The sequence below is a fragment of the Lissotriton helveticus genome, chromosome 5_1 (assembly GCF_964261635.1).
Source record: "Lissotriton helveticus chromosome 5_1, aLisHel1.1, whole genome shotgun sequence".
Lineage (NCBI taxonomy): Eukaryota > Metazoa > Chordata > Amphibia > Caudata > Salamandridae > Lissotriton > Lissotriton helveticus.
This window is the reverse complement of record NC_136065.1, coordinates 1,774,685,557-1,774,703,860: the sequence shown is the minus strand read 5'-3', so window position 1 is coordinate 1,774,703,860 and position 18,304 is coordinate 1,774,685,557. Positions and strand designations below refer to the sequence as shown.

The following is an 18,304-nucleotide window of genomic DNA, read 5'->3' as shown; positions in this document are numbered from 1 at the left end:
AACGTTTCAAGAAATTCTGAGAGCCATCTCTGCGATTGCTTAAGCACACGCGGTGGGCTACGATCCATCTCTCCGTCAAGCACCGCATTCAAATCAAAACTAGACTACCCAGGGGTAACGCGAGAAACACCGAACCCAGATCTCGAAAGGTGTCTGCCTGGAGACCGGGAGGTACATATATCGACAAAAAGGTGACAATCCAACTTTCCACAAGCCCCGAGACTCCCGCATACTTGCCCCTCTGATCCAACCATGTAGCCTGCACCGACAGAGGAAAGAAGTTTTTGACCAAGATCCCTACCCCCTGGACCCAGAGGTGAACCCAGCATGTGCCACCAATTTATACCCCCCTTATGGAGGGCCATACACTTGTTACCAACCAGATGTGTCTCCTGCAGTAATACTACGTCTGGGGAATGTCTCCTGATGAGTTGGCTGACCATCCCTCTCTTGATCTTATCACCCAAGCCATTCACATTCCAGCTCAGCACTCTCATCCCCGATCCTCGACTACCCTGTGCCATTCGACCCAAATAATAAGTGTCTCGCAACATCATTATCACCTGACGCGAAAAGAAAAAATGAAAAACAGAAGAAAGAAATCACAACCACACAAAAACAGTCCCAACCCACCGCCCCCCACCCTGCACCCCTGTTCTCGGCCTCCGCCAACCCCCATTCGCAGTGTGCCTGTCGCCCTATAGTCTAACTAACCAACTATCTAAATATAGATTAGAGGAGGATGTCAGAACCCCGCATCCCCGCCCTCGTCCACCGTAGTCCTAGCTCACGCCTTCTGCTCACACAATTGCAAGGGGTAGTCTCATAGAAATGTCTCGCAAATAGCTTAGTACCCACTCACTCGCCCGCGTTGACCAAACGGTTCGGTACTTATCACTCTTGTTCCTGTACACCATGGCCATCCTCTCCGCCTTCCCCTCAGGGATCCCCCAAGGGAAAAGACTCTCCAGCCAGTCAGATGCAACTGCTGGGTCTTCGAAGAACCAAACTTTCTCCTCTGCCTCAACCCGCAGCTAGGCAGGAAACAGCATGGCGTATTTCAAACCCTTATCTCTGAGCCGCCTCTTGACTCCGAGAAAGCTCTGTCGCTGCCTCTGAACCTCCTGAGTATAGTCCGGGAAAAAGTTAAGGGTGGAGTTCTCATATCGCAGAGGGCCTCCAGATCTGGAGGCCTGCAGGATAGCATCTCTGTCTCTGAAGTTGAGCACCCTCGCGATCATCGGACGCGACGGAGCCCCCGGCTTTGGTCTTCCTCCTGGTATTCTGTGTGCACGTTCTATAGTGAAGAAATTTCCCAATCCCTTCGGTTTCAGATGGTTGAGGATAATATCCTCCACAAAGAGGTCAGGGGCCAGACCTTCAGCGTTCTCCGGAATTCCAATTATGCGTATATCATCCAGTTTGCGACGAGTCAGGTCGTCCGAAGCCTTAAGATCCCGGACATCGCGCTGCAGCTGTGAGACATCGTCTGTCAAGCTTGCAGTTTTGATATCTAAGGATTTAACCTTCTCACTAGTTTTGATGAGATCGGCACAAATCAGGTTGACCTCAATAGTAAGTGTCTAATTTGTGGTCCAGCGACACCACCTGCTGCCCCAGGGAAGACTTGAGGCCATCGATAGCGGCCATTACATCCTGTAGGGTAGGTTCCGAAACAGAGTCCACAGATTCCTTGCCCCCCTCCAGTACCCGTCCCGATCCAGAGGGTGAACTCTTGGGTGGCGTATAGCAATCCAGCTTATTGGATTTACGGCCCGGGATCCTTTAGTTGACCTAGGGAGCTGTCTCTCACCCTCAGGCCGTGCCGCCATTATGGGTCCGTATTCGGGAGGTGCGAACTCAGTCACCGCAGCTGCAGCAGCAGTAGTAAAGTGGAGTGTGGGTTTGGCACCTCCCCAGAACAAAATCTGGCAGTCCTGTAGCACGTGAGTCTGCCCCTACCTCTCGTAGCGCTCACCAGATCAAATAGGTAAGTGTCGCTGATCCACCAGGTGACTCGCTAGGTGTCGGCTCCGCCCTCCATAACCCACGGGCACTGCTGCCCAGCAAGGAGGTACGTGGACAGATGACTACACGGGGCGCAGCTCATCAACTAACCAGCTGCAGCAGGGGGCACCCCCCGAGGGAACCCACATGTTTGTTAGATTTCGAGTTAGTGAAGCCTTTACCTACTGAAGTCCAAAGTTGTGGATTGAGCCTGTCTGTCTCCTAGGAGATTCTGAACAGGAGCAAGCAGCTGCCCAGACCCCACCCCCAGGCCAGCAGACCATTGGCTATTCAGCTACCAGGCAAGTCTGAGCCCTCCTCTCACACCTGCCCAGGCCCCTTAAGGCCTTGCTGGGTGTACCCCAAATCATTCTCCTCCATCTTGTGAGTTGCAGCCTACATGTGGCCCAGATTGCAGCGAGCAGAGTCCAGGAAGTGGTAAGGAGACAGACTAGTGCTGTCTCTTCCCAAAACAAAAAGTTGTTTAAAAAACGATTTTCACTTTGTGTTTACTGTCTATGCCTGTGGTTGTTACAGTTAAAAATTGTAGTTTTAGCCTGCCTGTAATTGCATATGTTATCACCTGTGTTGTGTTTTAAATGTGTGGTTTTCCCTGCCAATGATTGCCTTCATTTAGTGTGTTGAATTGTGGGATTTGCAGTCCAACCTCTGTAGTCTGTCCCTCTCATTCCTTGGTGACAAATCTGTTTTCCCTCCAAATTTCTCCTGTGCTCTGTGCTTAGGCCTGTGTGCTCAAACAGTGCACCCCCAGCCTCCATTTTGTGTTCACAAGCCAGTGAGGCCAGCCCCTCTACCCCCCCCCCCCCCCCCCCCAGCAACAGGGATTTTCTACATCAGAGGGTGCTTCTGTGAGCTGTTGAAACTTTATTTACTGGGGCCTGTGCACTTCGATTTTTGGCCAGCAGGGGGAGTAAAGCTTTATTCAATCAGTATTGTTAGATTTCGAGTTAGTGAAGCCTTTACCTGCTGAAGTCCAAAGTTGTGGATTGAGCCTGTCTGTCTCCTAGGAGATTCTGAACAGGAGCAAGCAGCTGCCCAGACCCCACCCCCAGGCCAGCAGACCATTGGCTATTCGGCTACCAGGCAAGTCTGAGCCCTCCTCTCACACCTGCCCAGGCCCCTTAAGGCCTTGCTAGGTGCACCCCAAATCATTCTCCTCCATCTTGTGAGTTGCAGCCTACATGTGGCCCAGATTGCAGTGAGCAGAGTCCAGGAAGTGGTAAGGAGACAGACTAGTGCCGTCTCTTCCCAAGATAAAAAGTTGTTTAAATAACGATTTTCACTTTCTGCGTTTACTATCTATGCCTGTGGTTGTTACAGTTAAAAATTGTAGATTTAGCCTGCCTGTAATTGCATATGTTATCACCTGTGTTGTGTTTTAAATGTGTGGTTTTCCTTGCCCATGATTGCCTTCATTTAGTGTGTTGAATTGTGGGATTTGCAGTCCAACCTCTGTAGTCTGTCCCTCTCATTCCTTGGTGACAAATCTGTTTTCCCTCCAAATTTCTCCTTTGCTCTGTGCTTAGGCCTGTGTGCTCAAACAGTGCACCCCCAGCCTCCATTTTGTGTTCACAAGCCAGTGAGGCCAGCCCCCCTGCCATCCTCCCCCCCCCCCCCCCCCCCCCAGCAACAGGGATTTTATACATCAGAGGGTGCTTCTGTGAGCTGTTGAAACTGTACTTACTGGGGCTTGTGCACTTCGTTTTTTGACCAGCAGGGGGAGTAAAGCTTTATATGGTGTGCTAGTGGTTGGCACATGTGTACACTGATTGGTGGTTGTATCTGGTGTTTTTATTGGGTTAGGGTTAATGTCCTCATTGGTTGGGTATTTGAGGGTTCTGATTGGTTTCTCGGTCTGTGAATCAATCATTGCAGGGTTGGGACTAGGGATAGGGTTAGGATTTCTATTGGAAGTAGGGACTAGGGCTCCCTATGTTATTGGTTGTTGGGAGTAGGGTGGGACTAGGGCTAGGGTTAGAGCTTTAATTGGAAGTAGTGATTAGGGCCTCTGGTGTGATTGGTTGTTGGACCAGTTGTGGGACTAAGAGTAGGGTTAGGCTTTCTATTGGAAGTAGGGACTAGGACTACCTGTACCAGTGGCTGCTTTGACTTGGGTTGGGACTAGTGGTAGGGCTAAGGCCTTTATTGGACGTAGAGATAAGGTTTTTTGAACTGATTGGGTGCTTGGACTAGGGTTAAGATTGGCTGCAAGGTCCTGGTCTCCTATTGGTTCTAGATGCTAGGGCTAGTGTTGTGATTGGATAGTCTTAGAGCTAGGGTTCCCATTGGCTGAAGGGGTCACCTGATTACCAGGGCTACAAAAAGCCAGGCTTAGGGCGTCTCAGCTCGGGCGTCCAGGCTAAGGGTGTAGAGGACAAGGGTAGTTGCCTGTTTGGGCCTGTTCGGGACTAGGGCCAGAAATGCTGCCCTCTTTCACATAAAAAAAAATGAAAAATCCTTCACTCTTTTATCCCTCCACTTTACTTTTTTCTATCAAAATTAACAGACTAACATGTTCACTTCTCAAATTCCATGTTCCATATTCAACTATACTAATATACTGCCCAAATAACTGAATAACATATCTACTACTCAAATTACTTCATATTTATACTATACTAATTTTCAACACAAATCCGTTATGGGTTCCGGAGTGGCGTGCTACTCGCCAAAAAAGCGCTTCAACACCCATCAGGGGTAACAAGTGCTATATGAATGCAAATCTTCTTCCCCTTTTATCCATCCGCTATCCTTCTCACTCCAAGTAACAGACTATTATCCAGTATTTGGGTGTCTTTCATAGATTCACATGCCTGAATCATTCCCCGTCGTCGAGACGGGAGCCTCCGGTATATAAAAAGTAATGTCCTAGAGACATACATAGAAAAGAATAGGCCCAAAGGTCTCACCTTAGTAGCCTATCCACGTCCTTTTGCAGGAAGGACCAAACAGAGCAGGCCCCAAGGGTCCCACCTTGGTGGCCTATCTGGGTCCTTTTGTAAAAAGGACCAAATAAAGTAAAACAGCCAATCAGCTACTACCTCCTTCTAGAACCTTCCTGCCAGGAGCCCAAGTCTCTCAGATTTTCTACCGCACGTTGTGCTAGGGAGTCTCCACCTGAGTTCTCCTCAGGAATTTCTCATTTTTCTTCTAAAACCACTTTAATTATTCTCTACAGTTATGTCTGATAGTCAGAAGAAGGGTCTTTTCCGGGCTTGTTCTTCCTGCAGCAAGAAAAGACTTCATATTGAGGATAAACATGAGACATGTTTATATTGCCTCTACCCTCACCACCAGGCAAAGGACTGCAAAATATGTCGGACCTTCTCCAACAAGACCCTCAAGGACCGAGAAGGTCGACTTCTGTTGTGGCTCAACAGGCTCAAGACCAAGACTGATGACTTGGTGTCCGAAGGTGAGAGTGTGTCTGGAGTGTCGCATTTTTCCTTGAAGAGGCCAAGGGTTTCTTCCCCTAGCCCCACAGACACCCCTCCTATGAAGACTTCTAAAATGTCCTCAGAGGGCAAGCCATCCGTGTCTGGCAAGGACCTGCCGTCGATGGTGCATTCAGCACAGAAAACCGTCTTGACGTCGACGACGACAGTGTCGACGACGACGGCATCATCGGCTTCCTCCTCGACGACTAGGACGACGACGGCATCATCGGCGAGTAGACCTACGCCGTCGACCATCCCGGTCACTCCATCGATGATGAAGATATCGTCGTCGACGACGAGACCCTCGTCGAAGACACCGACGACGACGACACCGTCGACGAGACCAACGCCGTCGACGAAGTCTACCTCGTCGACGCGGATCATCCCGTCGACAGTGGGAAAACCGTCGACGACGAGTACATCGTCGACAGTGGGGACTTTACCGTCGACGAAAATGACGTCGGTGACGACACCGTCGTCGCAGCCACCGTCGACGACGAATAAATTGGCGTCGACGAAAATACCTACCACGACACCGTCGATTCCAGCGTCGACGTCGACAGGTCCTTGGAAGGAGTCTGCACTCCTATCCCACACCATGGATGCCTTTCCACCGCAAGTGAGCCATGTCACAGTGAAAATTACTAAACGACCTATTACGCCGCAGCAGACCTCGCCCGGTAGGATACAACAACTTCCTCCGGCCTGTCTACTACAAGGTCAGGAGTCGGACGAGGACTCCTTTACGCAGGCTACTAGTCCATCGGACCTAGTCCTGAAATGCCAAACCACAGACGAGGAGCCAGAAGAGGAGGAAGACCTTCTACAACAACCGGTCCAACCTCCATCCCAGGCACAGGTTACTCCTATGGTGTGTCTCCCCGCATCCATCGTCTCGGACCTACAATTCCTCATCAAGGATTATAAGGAAAGGTTCCCGGAGAAACACTATGCGCCCGCACTTCCAGCAGCACAGGCGCCAGCTCCTTCATCTCGCCATAGACCCACTCCCCTGGTCATTGAAAAGACACAGGTGCCAATTCAGGACGATCCCTCATCTGACGAAGAGGAGAGGGAACAGGAGGAAGGTGAAGTCGATGACGACCAGTCGGGCCCGGATGCAGACCAGGACTATGTGGCACATTCTCCAGCCTCTCCGGATCCACAGACCTCGGAATCTCCACCCGCAGACATCGGTGGATTCCACAACATCATTGACCGGGCTGCCAAGAGGTTCCATATGTCCATGGAAACTCAGGAAACTGAATGCTTCCTTTATGACTTCAAGGAGCCCTCTAGGAAGACTTCAAGGTCAATCCCCATAATTGACTATGTCTGGAAGCAGGGCAAACAAATCATGCAAGCACCTGCTTCTATACAGGTGGTGGTGCCCAGGCTTGATAAGAAATACAAGGCCACCTCCACGGCACCGGCATGCCTGACAGGTCACCCCAAACCAGATTCCGTGGTGACTCAGGCGGCGCAGAAGAACTCACGAAATCCAGCCTCGCCTCTATCGACGCCACCTGACAAGGAGGGCAGGAAACTGGATGCCGTTGGCAAACGCTTTACTACCACTTCTGCCATGACGGTCAAAGTGGCTAATTCAATCGCCCTACTGGGCCGTTACAATCGCCAACTCTGGGCGGACATAGCACCCTATCTTTCAAATCTGCCAGAGGATGTCAGAGAGGAGGCACATTCACTTCTCTTGGAAGGACAGACCTCTGCCTCAGAGTTCATCTGGTTTCCGGCAACTGGCAGGGGCTGCAGTCCTGAGGCGACAGGGTTGGCTCAAGGCCACCACTTTCCGCCAGGAGGTGCAAACCAGGATATTAGATATGCCTTACGATGGCCAGCACCTGTTTGGGGAACAGATTGACGCGGCCCTTACCACCATTAAAAAGGACACGGATACCGCCAAGGCTCTGGGTACTTTACAATTCCGGACCCAGTCCTTTCGTGGCAACAGGGGAAGAGGCCACCCTGCATACAAAGGTTCCTATCAGAATCGGTCTTCGTACACATATTCACAGTCCAAGCCGCAGTTTCAACAGCGACAACCTCAACAAGGACGACAGTCTTCCTACGGCAAGTCCAATTACCGAGGAAAGAGCCAAAAACGACCTGCTGGCAACAGACAATGACTTGTCTCCCTCGCTAGCCCCTCCACCACTACATTCTTTAAGACTTGGAGGGAAACTGAAATACTTCCATCGCAATTGGCAAACTATAACAACGGATCGGTGGGTACTCCAACTCATTCGATTTGGACATTCCCTAGAATTCACCTCTATCCCCCCAACATCACCACCGTGCCAACGATCACACAGGCACCTACGCTTACTTCTTCAGGAAATAGCTTCCATGCTGCAGAAGGGAGCGATAGAGAGAGTTCCACGGGCCCACAAGAATCAAGGTTTCTACTCTCACTTCTTCCTAATCCACCAAAAAGGAAAGAATGGCGACCAATCCTGGATCTCAGGGCACTCAACGTGTTCCTAAAGAAACAATCGTTTCGTATGGTGACTCTGCAAGAAATCCTTGGTCTTCTGGAGAAAGGGGACTACATGACGTCCTTAGACCTCCAGGACGCCTACTACCATATACCTATTCTCAAAGGGCACAGGAAGTTCCTCAGGTTTGCGGTGGCAGGACAGCACTACCAATTTCGTGTCCTTCCATTTGGCCTCAAATCGGCCCGAGGATCTTTACCAAATGCCTATCACCAGTGGCAGCATTTCTTCGTCAGCAAGGCCACCAGGTGTTTCCATACCTGGACGACTGGTTGGTGAAGGCACCGACAGCGGCCGCCGCAGCCTCATCCTCCAGCGCCTGTCTGGATATTTTCCACCGCCTGGGACTGACCCTCAACACCGCAAAGTCGACTCTGGAACCCACCAAGGTCATCACGTTCCTTGGAGCGACTCTGTACACGGACCGTGTCAAGGCTTTCCCCTCTCAGGAGAGAAAAATCAAACTCATCTCCTTGGCCAAGGTAGTGGCTTCGCGGAAGACTCTTCTGGTCCGCACGTTCAAGTCCCTCCTTGGCATGATGTCTTCATGCATACTGCTCATTCCACACTGCCGCCTGAAAATGCGTCCACTTCAGGAGGCACTGACAAAGCAATGGACCCAAGCCACAGGTTCTTTCGAGGACCGCATACGAGTCACTCGACCCATTATCAACCATTTGCAATGGTGGACATCACTCCACCATCTGTCAAAGGGTCTGCCGTTCCTGCTCCCAGCAGAGCCACACGTAATAACTACGGATGCGTCCCTGGAAGGCTGGGGAGCAGTCCTCCAGGAACTCCAGATCAACGGCAAATGGACGACACAGGAAACCAAGCTCCATATCAATCTGTTGGAGTTACGAGCGGTTTTCCTAGCTCTACAGGCGTTTCTTCCACGCATTCGTCACTCCCCAGTGCTCGTCAGGACGGACAACACCACGACGATGCACTACCTGAACAAACAGGGGGGGACGCGTTCCATCTCGTTATCTCGAGAATCGCAAAGAATCTGGAACTGGCTTCTGGAACATGGAATAGCGTTGAAAGCGGAGTACGTCCCGGGCAAGGACAACGTCTTGGCGGACGCACTGAGCAGGGAGAAGTCTCCTTCCCACGAATGGGAACTGGACATGGAGGTGCTGGACCGTATCTTCGAGGAGTGGGGCACCCCGAACATAGACCTCTTTGCCACCAGAGAGAACGCCAAATGCCCAAGCTTCGCAAGCAGGCATCACCACTCAGGAACCCTCGGGAATGCATTTTCCATCGCATGGCGCAACGTCTTTGCGTACGCCTTTCCGCCATTCCCACTGATACCCAGGGTTCTCAGGAAGATGAAATCGGAACCCTGCACTCTGATCCTCATTGCTCCGTCCTGGCCGAGGCAGCACTGGTTCACGGAGCTTCATCGCCTCTCTGCCCGGCCCCCTCTTCGCCTGTAGCAGTTTCCGGCCCTGATCACGATGTCTCAAGGGCAGGTTCTCCACCCGAACCTGAGCTCTCTGAAGTTATCCGCCTGGCTCCTGAATACCGCGAATTCAGCCATCTGAACATCCCGCAGGATTGCAGAGATGTCCTTGCGAAAGCTAGAGCTGTCAGCACTAACAAAACCTACTCACTAAAATGGAAGCGATTCTGTTCCTGGTGTGTGGATCATGGCTTGCACCCCTTCCATGCCACTCCACAGCAGCTGCTCCCATACTTGTTACATCTTGCGCAATCAGGCCTTGCGCATACATCCATCAAAGTGCATCTAGCGGCGATTTCAAGGTTCACAAGGACGGCTACAGGCCCATCTTTGTGGGCGGACAGGCTCATTAAACAATCACTAAAAGGTCTATTCAGGTTCTTTCCACGACCACGGCCTATTCCTCCATCGTGGCACCTCAATGTGGTTCTTCATCAACTAATGAAGCATCCCTTCGAACCCATCCATCAGGCAGAGATCAAGTTCCTCTCTTGGAAAACGGCCCTCCTCCTGGCACTAACCTCTGCCAGAAGGGTCACTGAATTGCAGGCTCTATCCATCCAGGATCCTTTTCTTCAATTCAGAGAGGACAGAGTCATTCTGAGGACTAACCCTCGCTTCATTCCAAAAGTCCCCTCGGACTTCCATCTTAACGAACCAGTGGTGCTTAGATCGTTCTTTCCGAATCCTACCACGGCAGCCGAAAGAACTCTACATTCTCTAGATCTAAAGAGATGTCTTAAATTCTACATCGATAAGACACAACACTTTCGAAAGTCATCCCAGCTCTTTATTGCCTTTAGTAGACCTAGGCTGGGCATGCCCCTGACAAAGCAGAGCATCTCAAGATGGATCTCTTCTGCGATCACCTTTTGTCACGACAAGGCCGGACGGCCTTTAGACTCACGAGTCAAAGCTCATTCGACTAGAGCCATGTCCACGTCTGCGGCGCTGTTCGCTGGAGTGCCGATATTGGACATCTGCAGAGCGGCGACATGGAAGTCCCCGCACACCTTCACCAGGCACTACTGCCTGGATACTGAGCTGATGAAGGATGCAGCAGTGGGCCGAGCAGTGCTTCGCCATCTATTCCAGTGAGGTGAGCCCTACTACATCCCTCCATCCTTTACGGGTATGCACATTCTCTTACTGTATTTCTATGCCGTTGCATTTTGTGCTTTATAGTCATGTGATATGTATTATCTACATGTTCATACCTGATGTTCATACAGAATGTGCATAATGTATTGCTCGCTACTCTGATTCAGGCATGTGAATCTATGAAAGACACCCAAATACTGGATAAGAAATGCGTTACTTACCTGTAACTGCAGTTATCCAGTATTCGTGTCTTTCATAGATTCACATGCACCCTCCCGCCTCCCCTGGCAGGGCTCACCCTTCTCTCTGAGTTTACGCCTAACTAGCTTGGTGCATACGAAAATCTGAGAGACTTGGGCTCCTGGCAGGAAGGTTCTAGAAGGAGGTAGTAGCTGATTGGCTGTTTTACTTTATTTGGTCCTTTTTACAAAAGGACCCAGATAGGCCACCAAGGTGGGACCCTTGGGGCCTGCTCTGTTTGGTCCTTCCTGCAAAAGGACGTGGATAGGCTACTAAGGTGAGACCTTTGGGCCTATTCTTTTCTATGTATGTCTCTAGGACATTACTTTTTATATACCGGAGGCTCCCGTCTCGACGACGGGGAATGATTCAGGCATGTGAATCTATGAAAGACACTAATACTGGATAACTGCAGTTACAGGTAAGTAACACATTTCATATCCACCACTGAAATTACCTCATATTTCACCATATTAATTCACCACTAATCCTTTATAGGCTCCCTGAATAGCGTGCGTCAACAAGCCAGCGATAAATAAATACTAACCTTTGTCCTACTCTATCCTTCTGCTATCATTCCAAATCCAAACAACTGACTAACCTATCCACCACTTAAAATGTACTTGCATGTTTCACAATACTAATTCAACACTAATCCTCTGTTGGTCCCGGAGTAGCGTGCTACCCGCCGAAAAAGCGCTTCGACGCCTCGTATGGGGTAGTAAGCGCTATATAAATGCAATTACAATACAATACATCCACCGGTCAATTACATCTGTTCCGGACTGTCACTGCAGGGGCTTCTCCCCAGGGCGACATACGTCGACTGATCACCAGTCACTGACAGCCAACTCCACAGGATGTCTCAAGTAATCCGGCACCAATGAGATAGAGACCAGGTTCCTGTGCGAATTTGCACACCAACAGACACCTCCCAGCTGGTTGGTCGTCAACTGACCTGTGGTGCATAGAGACGGCTGATTCACAGGTGGGGAGCTCTACAAGCCCGATGCAAACCAGTGGGCCGTACCCCAAGCCCAGAAAGGGGTAGCAAGCCACATGGCCCAAGGGCGCCACAAAAACAGGGGGGGGGCCCTCTAGTCCAGTGTCACGGAACAACACCGGTGTCGGATTTACAGACATAATGTACAATCATGCGGGAACCGCCCGCGTCTGCCAGGAGCCGAAGTCACAAATGTCAGCGTGTCTCTGCCCAGGTGATCGGGCACTTTGCGGCAAATCACCCGCCGCCCCCACCGCTGTCTGGCCAGCATTTGGCAAGATCTGACCCATAGGGGGGGGCCGTCGGCAGTACAACACGGGAGCCCTGTGGGCTGCGATATCAGCGATTCCAATGCCTGCGCCCCCACGGACGCACCTCCGCGGGTCCCCCCGCCCAGCTGTCTACTTCCGACCCGGCTGGGAAGGCGCAGCTGAGTCGTCTTAACACGTTCCACCGGCTGGCACGGCAGCTCGCCAGCACCCTCAATCAGGTCCGGGAGGTGGCCAGCGACTTCCAGTCTACGCACCCGGTGTTTTCATTTCGCACTCCAGGCCGGCCACAACAAGTAATTTTTAACTACATTGGCGTGTGTGTGTGTGTGTGTGCGTGTGTGTGTGCGTGTGTGTGCGTGTGTGTGTGTGTGTGTGTGTGTGTGTGTGTGTGTGTGTGTGTGTGTGTGTGTGTGTGTGTGTGTGTGTGTGTGTGTGTGTGTGTGTGTGTGTGTGTGTGTGTGTGTTGACAATGCCATTTATTTATCTAACCAACACATAACTAAAAATGTTGTCATTAACAATGCCAATAGCTCTAACTTTTGCAAAGGCGAGGCCGTTGCATTGTAAATGCTTGTTTCACCTTGTAAAACTGAACCTACCACGAATGATTTCAACCCCACTGAGAACTCTACTTTCCTCTGGAAAGTTTCTACCACCACCCCAGAAAGCCTTAAACCCACTCCTGTAAAGCTTTTTGCCACCTCCTTTTAATCCCTCCTTCAACACCTGTGGAAGACTTTTTCTTCTTCCTGAAACTATTTCTCCTCTTATTAAATAGCATTTTTTTCTTCCTGTAAAGCATGGCCTCCTCATAAAGACATGATGTAACTGTCAGCATCCACAAGGTGTTAAACATTTCCTGTTCTGGGCTCGAAAAATCTGAAAAAAGGTACTGTCCTGCAGGTCTAGTACTTTAAAAAAAACTCCTCGACCTAACAGTAACCTACTTGACCTCAGTCTCTGAAAGCGGAGCAAATGTGACAAGATAACAAGATTTAACGGCATCTTTATTGCTCATTTGCTTTGTGAGCAATAAAAAGGTCTTTAAATCTTATCTTGTCACATTTGCTCCGTTTTCAAAGACGGAGGACAAAAGTTAGTATGTTTTCCTACTCGCCAGAATGAGCGAGTAGGACCTAAAAATAGCTCGACCTCATAAAATTGACCTCGCAAATGCAAGCGGTCGAGTGGATTTGTCGAGCCCTGACTGTTTCTCTAGCAGGTTTACTAAGATATGCTCATGTTCATGTTTGACCTTGTGCTAAATTTACAGGGGGCATTAAATCACTTCTTCAGGCAGATTTCTTACTTTAATGTCTTGTTGATTTATGTATTTGTTTTCTATTTCATCTTGTGTTATGTTCACTGATGATTATGTGCATCTTCCTCAGGAGGCGGCCCAGAGACGAGAGCAGAAGAAGATGGAAAAGAAGCAGATGAAGATGAAGCAGATCAAAGTGAAAGCCATGTAACCCCCAACTGTATTAGCGCCAAGTTTGGGGCCATCATGGGTGAAGTACTGTTCCCTGTACCACTTGCAACCAGAATGCATCCCAATTCCGTCCGTTACAAGATTTACACTGAATATTGTAGGCACCTATGAATGGTATCAACCAGCAGAAGGTGCTTATGGAGTATAATGCAAAAAAAAGGAATATTAGAATGTTGACCTTTTCATTTCTACTAGTAACCAGATTTTACTGTGTGTGTTTTTAACATATTGTAAAAGTATAGCAAGACCAGGGTCGAAGCTTGGTTAGTTAGTCAGTCAGAAAGTAGCATTTTACAAAAAGTGGTACCTTCCAGGGGATGAGTAACTGCTGCTTCCAGATTGGATCTCTTCTTTTATCTGGTTCCACTCTCACAACTCAGACATCCTACACTGCTGTTTGTGCCGTGGCGGCTCAAATGGGAGAGCCCGAGCTGCTTTTGAATGCTGCCTCTTGCTGAAAATGAATGTTGGCATCTCAGTGCTCCATCACTAGAGCTCCAGATTCCTCAGGACTACAGAAGCCCTCTTTTCTTGAATAAGAAGACTTCAAGACTGAAAATGTTTTTAATCATGGAATTGACTACTTATTTATTTGAGGCCCTTTCCTTACATTTCTTTAATACCGCTTGAACAAACGGTTCCAGTGTGTGGCAAACTATGTGGTTAATAATTAAAGCTCTAGGTTTCTCATAAAAATAACTATTTTGTTTTTCTCATTTCCAGGCCTCGCAATCATTCATTTTTAATCATTTCTACCCAGTTTGTTTTGGGGCTGCTTACAATGAAAGCTCTTCTCTATCCTTCAGTTTGCATTGCGTTAATTATTTTGAGCTCTACAGATTTCAACATCTTGGCTTAGAGCTGCCTTGGACTAACATGACCATTACTAACACTGGCTACTATAGATTATCTATCCCTCATAATTAATTTGATGTGGATAATTGTATTTGTTTTTGCACCCACATTTACAAAACACCCCCACCATCTTCATATGTATAGGATGAATCCCTGGGACTCAACTTGCTGTTTTGATTCCCTACTCCGGGAGTCATTCTCTTTCTGCAGTGTTTGCTATTGTTACTATCCATTAACAGATTCTCATGTGTGCACAATCCAGTCTTGAAAATACAGGTCTTTAAAACGTGTACATTTTGGGAAGCTGGAGAGTTTGTACTTCATTTTTCATCTCATCAAAAATTAAGCACAGTGGTAAATAGACAATAAATGTTTGTGCCGACATGGGGTATAATTACATGTTCGAGGCATGTGAGCTGTAGATCACATGATTTACTTACTCCTGCCATCTAGTGTAGGGTCCAGATGTTTGCAAGTTGATTTTCTTCGAAGATGTCTTTCCAGTCACGAGGTAGGTGACTCATCCTTTCTGTAAAAGTGCGCATGGGCATCAACTCCATTGTTAGATTGTTTCATTCCGCCATCGGGTTCGGACGTGTATTGCTGCACTCCCCTCGAAACAGTTTCTTCGGGTTCCCCTCGGTGCGCAATCCACTCTACCCACGTTGGTATTGTTTCAAACGCGTATCCCACTTCTCCACGTATCGTATCCATCGAGGAAAACCTCTACTTCGATCAAAGATCTTCTGGAAGGCCATCCAGTCTAACCCGGTCAGTCCGCCTCGCAGTCGATGGAACGGACTCCATTGTAAATGTAAATGTATTGCGACTTATATAGCGCACGTATCACCCGAAGGCATCAAGGCGCTTGCCTTGGGAACCCGTCCTGGCTTTTCCCTGTGAGATAACCCCTACTGGGTATCCCCAGGGTGAAAGCCAGGCATCCCGCAGCGGGTGGGCCGCCGTAGTGGAGATTAAGCAACTATTGCCCAGAGTTGCAGCGTGGGACCCCATGATTAGAATAGGCACCGAGGCGAGAATTATCGAGTCCGTGGACATTTTGGGCTCAGGACCCTGCCGCGTCGGGAATTGAACCCTGGTCCCGGGCCAGACCTCTGCATCAGGGTCTGCCGCTCTAATCAGTGAGCCACACTCCTCCATTCAAATTCTGCCCTCTGTGCCACTCCCAGTATCTGCGCACCGACTCACACGAAGTGTGCAACTTGTGCTGGTCTCCAGAGCACAACAAACAGGACTGCAACGCGTGCAGATTGTTCTGATCAACTAAAACGCTCCGTGATCATTGGGCTCGACGTCGCGAAATGCAGAGTCAAAACGTCGAATACATGCTGGACATCTTCAGCGAAAGATCCAAGCACCAATTTGATGCACAAGGGCCGAGGAAGAACAAGAAGAACATGTCTCCATTCCAGAATCGGACTACGAGATGGAAGAAGACTTGCCACAAGGTCAACGACCCGTGAGTACCGAACGCCCCTTGATCCAAATTCCAACTCAACCAAAACAAAACGCTTCCCACCGAGATGTTTCTGATGCCCCGCCCTCTGGCTCAACACCGAAACACGTCACTAAGCCTTCCAGCTTGGGATAGAGTTGGCCAAATTCTGGCACCGAGCCGAAACCTCCAGGCTCAAAGCCAAAAACCGCTTTGGAGCCAAAATCTTTGACACCAGAAACGAAGCCTCTTTCGACACCGAAACCTTCTGTGCTGAAAAGTCATTCTTCCCTGGCACCGAAATCCTCTGTGCCGAAACCTACAACTGTTCCTCCGAAGCTGCAGCATCCTATTTTCGATGCCCCAACACCCAAATTGGAACCAAAACAAAAGAAACTTCATATAAATCCAGAAACAGGACGTGTTCTGACTAAATCACCTCAGAAACGCAAGCCTGAGTCAGAGGAAGAATGTAGGTACTAATCCCCTCCTTCTCCACTTTCTCCTACACCAACTTCTCCACCTTTTTTTTTTTAAACATACTTTATTGGATACCAAGGTAGCATATCAATGACATTTGATACATATGAGTTTTTATCTTTTGTTGATACACTATCTTATGCAGAATACAACTTCCATTATATTGTACAGTTTGATTACAAATGTGTTCTACCAGACGACCGCCATTGCGGCCAAGTGGTGATCTGGCGCATCCTTTTAGTACGTTATTGCTCCTGTATTGGTTGTACAAAGCATGTTTAAACTTAACATAACTCTAACATTGATAACTTCCCCTAACCCTCCCCATACCCTCCTGCTCTGTAGTTACACATAAATATAGTTGCCTGACAGGACTATTGACTTAACAATACTGGTCCTACGCTACCCGTGCTCGGTGGGATATTGACTGGGGTCTGTAAAGGAATCTGTCACTTATTCTTAAGATATATTATTGGGTTATTGAGTGGGATTGTTATGTACTGGTATTAGGTCTAACTGTTTAAGGTCTTCTAGCATAATGTCCCATTCCATAGATATGGGATGTTTCCGCAACCCTCGTGCCTCTTTTCCTCTAATTGCTGCGCTTTCAGCACTGCCCCATTGTATCATTTCTTGCTGCCAGATAGTCAATATGGGACCTCAAGGGGATTTCCATCTCATGGTAATGGTTCTGTCGGCCAGTATAAGGGCAAGGTCCAGAAACCGTTGTTGTACCTTCTGGACCTTAGTGCGTTTACGGAGACCCATAAGGCATTCTAGGATACTGTCCTGTGCTGTTAGGTGAGTTACTTCTCCCAGGGAATGTCAGACACCGTACCAATAGTCTTGTATACACGGGCAGGCCCACAGCATATGGATAAAATCCGCCTTGTCGCCCTTGCAACGGGGGCAGCAGTGTTGGGCTTCCGGGAAGATGCGGTGAATTCTCTTTGGGGTTAAGTAGGATCTATGTAGCACGATTGTTTGAATACATTTGAATTTAACGTTGCGGGATACCCTTTTGGGATGTTCTACGATGCTCACCCACGCTTTATCAGGGAGTTCTGTATTTGCATCCCGTGCCCACTTTGTTCTAAGAGTTGTGAGTCAACTTCTCCACCTTTGCAGAATTTATTAATTACACCAACTAACACTCAACCACCACCACCACCACATGATGATGATGATGATGATGATGATGATGATGATGGGGGGGACAATATCTTACCAATAGACCCCTGGAAGGATTATAACACGGATTCCCCTACAGTTAATGACCCAGATCTTTACCCTGCAAAGCCTTCCCCTCCTGACGACAATGTAGGATATCTAGAGTTACTTGCTAGAGCTGCAGAGCATCATGGGGTACAGTTACACAAGGAATCTCTAGAGGAAGATTTCCTATTTGAAATGCTCAGTAGCGCACAAAGGGCTAGCCACACTCTACCTATTCTTAAAGGTATGATGAGACATGCCAATGATATCTTTTAAGATCCAGTGCGTGCTCACATTCTCACCCCCAGAATTGATACAAAATATAAGCCTGCTCCCTCAGATCTGGTCTTTATCAAAGGACAGTTACCACTAGACTCTTTGGTGGTCTCTAATGGCCGTAAGCGGGCCAATTCACAGAGTCCAGGGGATGCTCCCCCTCCAGACCAAGAGTCAAAACTTTTAGACGCCTCAGGGGAACGAATCGCCATCCATGCAGCAAATCACTGGTGCATTGCCAACTCCCACGCCCTGCTAGCCAGGTATGATAGGGCACACTGGAACGAAATGGAGCAACAGGTAGAACACCTCCCAGATGAGCACAATGCAAATGCCCAGGATTTAATCCAGGAACGGTAGCTCCTATCTAATTCCTCAATTAGATGCGCTTTAGATGCTACAGACACCGCAGCGAGAGAGATCAACACTAGACATGCACGGTTGAGGATTTCTGGTTTCAAACCT

The 18,304-nt window shown here is 48.9% G+C and overlaps 1 protein-coding gene across 4 annotated transcripts in view; it reads left to right on the top strand.

Moving 5' to 3' along the window:
* Positions 1 to 14,253, top strand: part of CCDC47 (coiled-coil domain containing 47) — a 353,169-nt gene extending 338,916 nt beyond the window's left edge. For all 4 annotated transcript variants that reach the window (XM_078645050.1, XM_078645051.1, XM_078645052.1 and 1 more), the window contains one exon: positions 13,457 to 14,253. In XM_078645050.1, coding sequence (XP_078501176.1) covers positions 13,457 to 13,537 — 81 coding nt within the window. In that variant the 3' untranslated portion in view covers positions 13,538 to 14,253. The remainder of the gene's footprint in view (positions 1 to 13,456) is intronic.
* Positions 14,254 to 18,304: the final 4,051 nt, after the last annotated feature.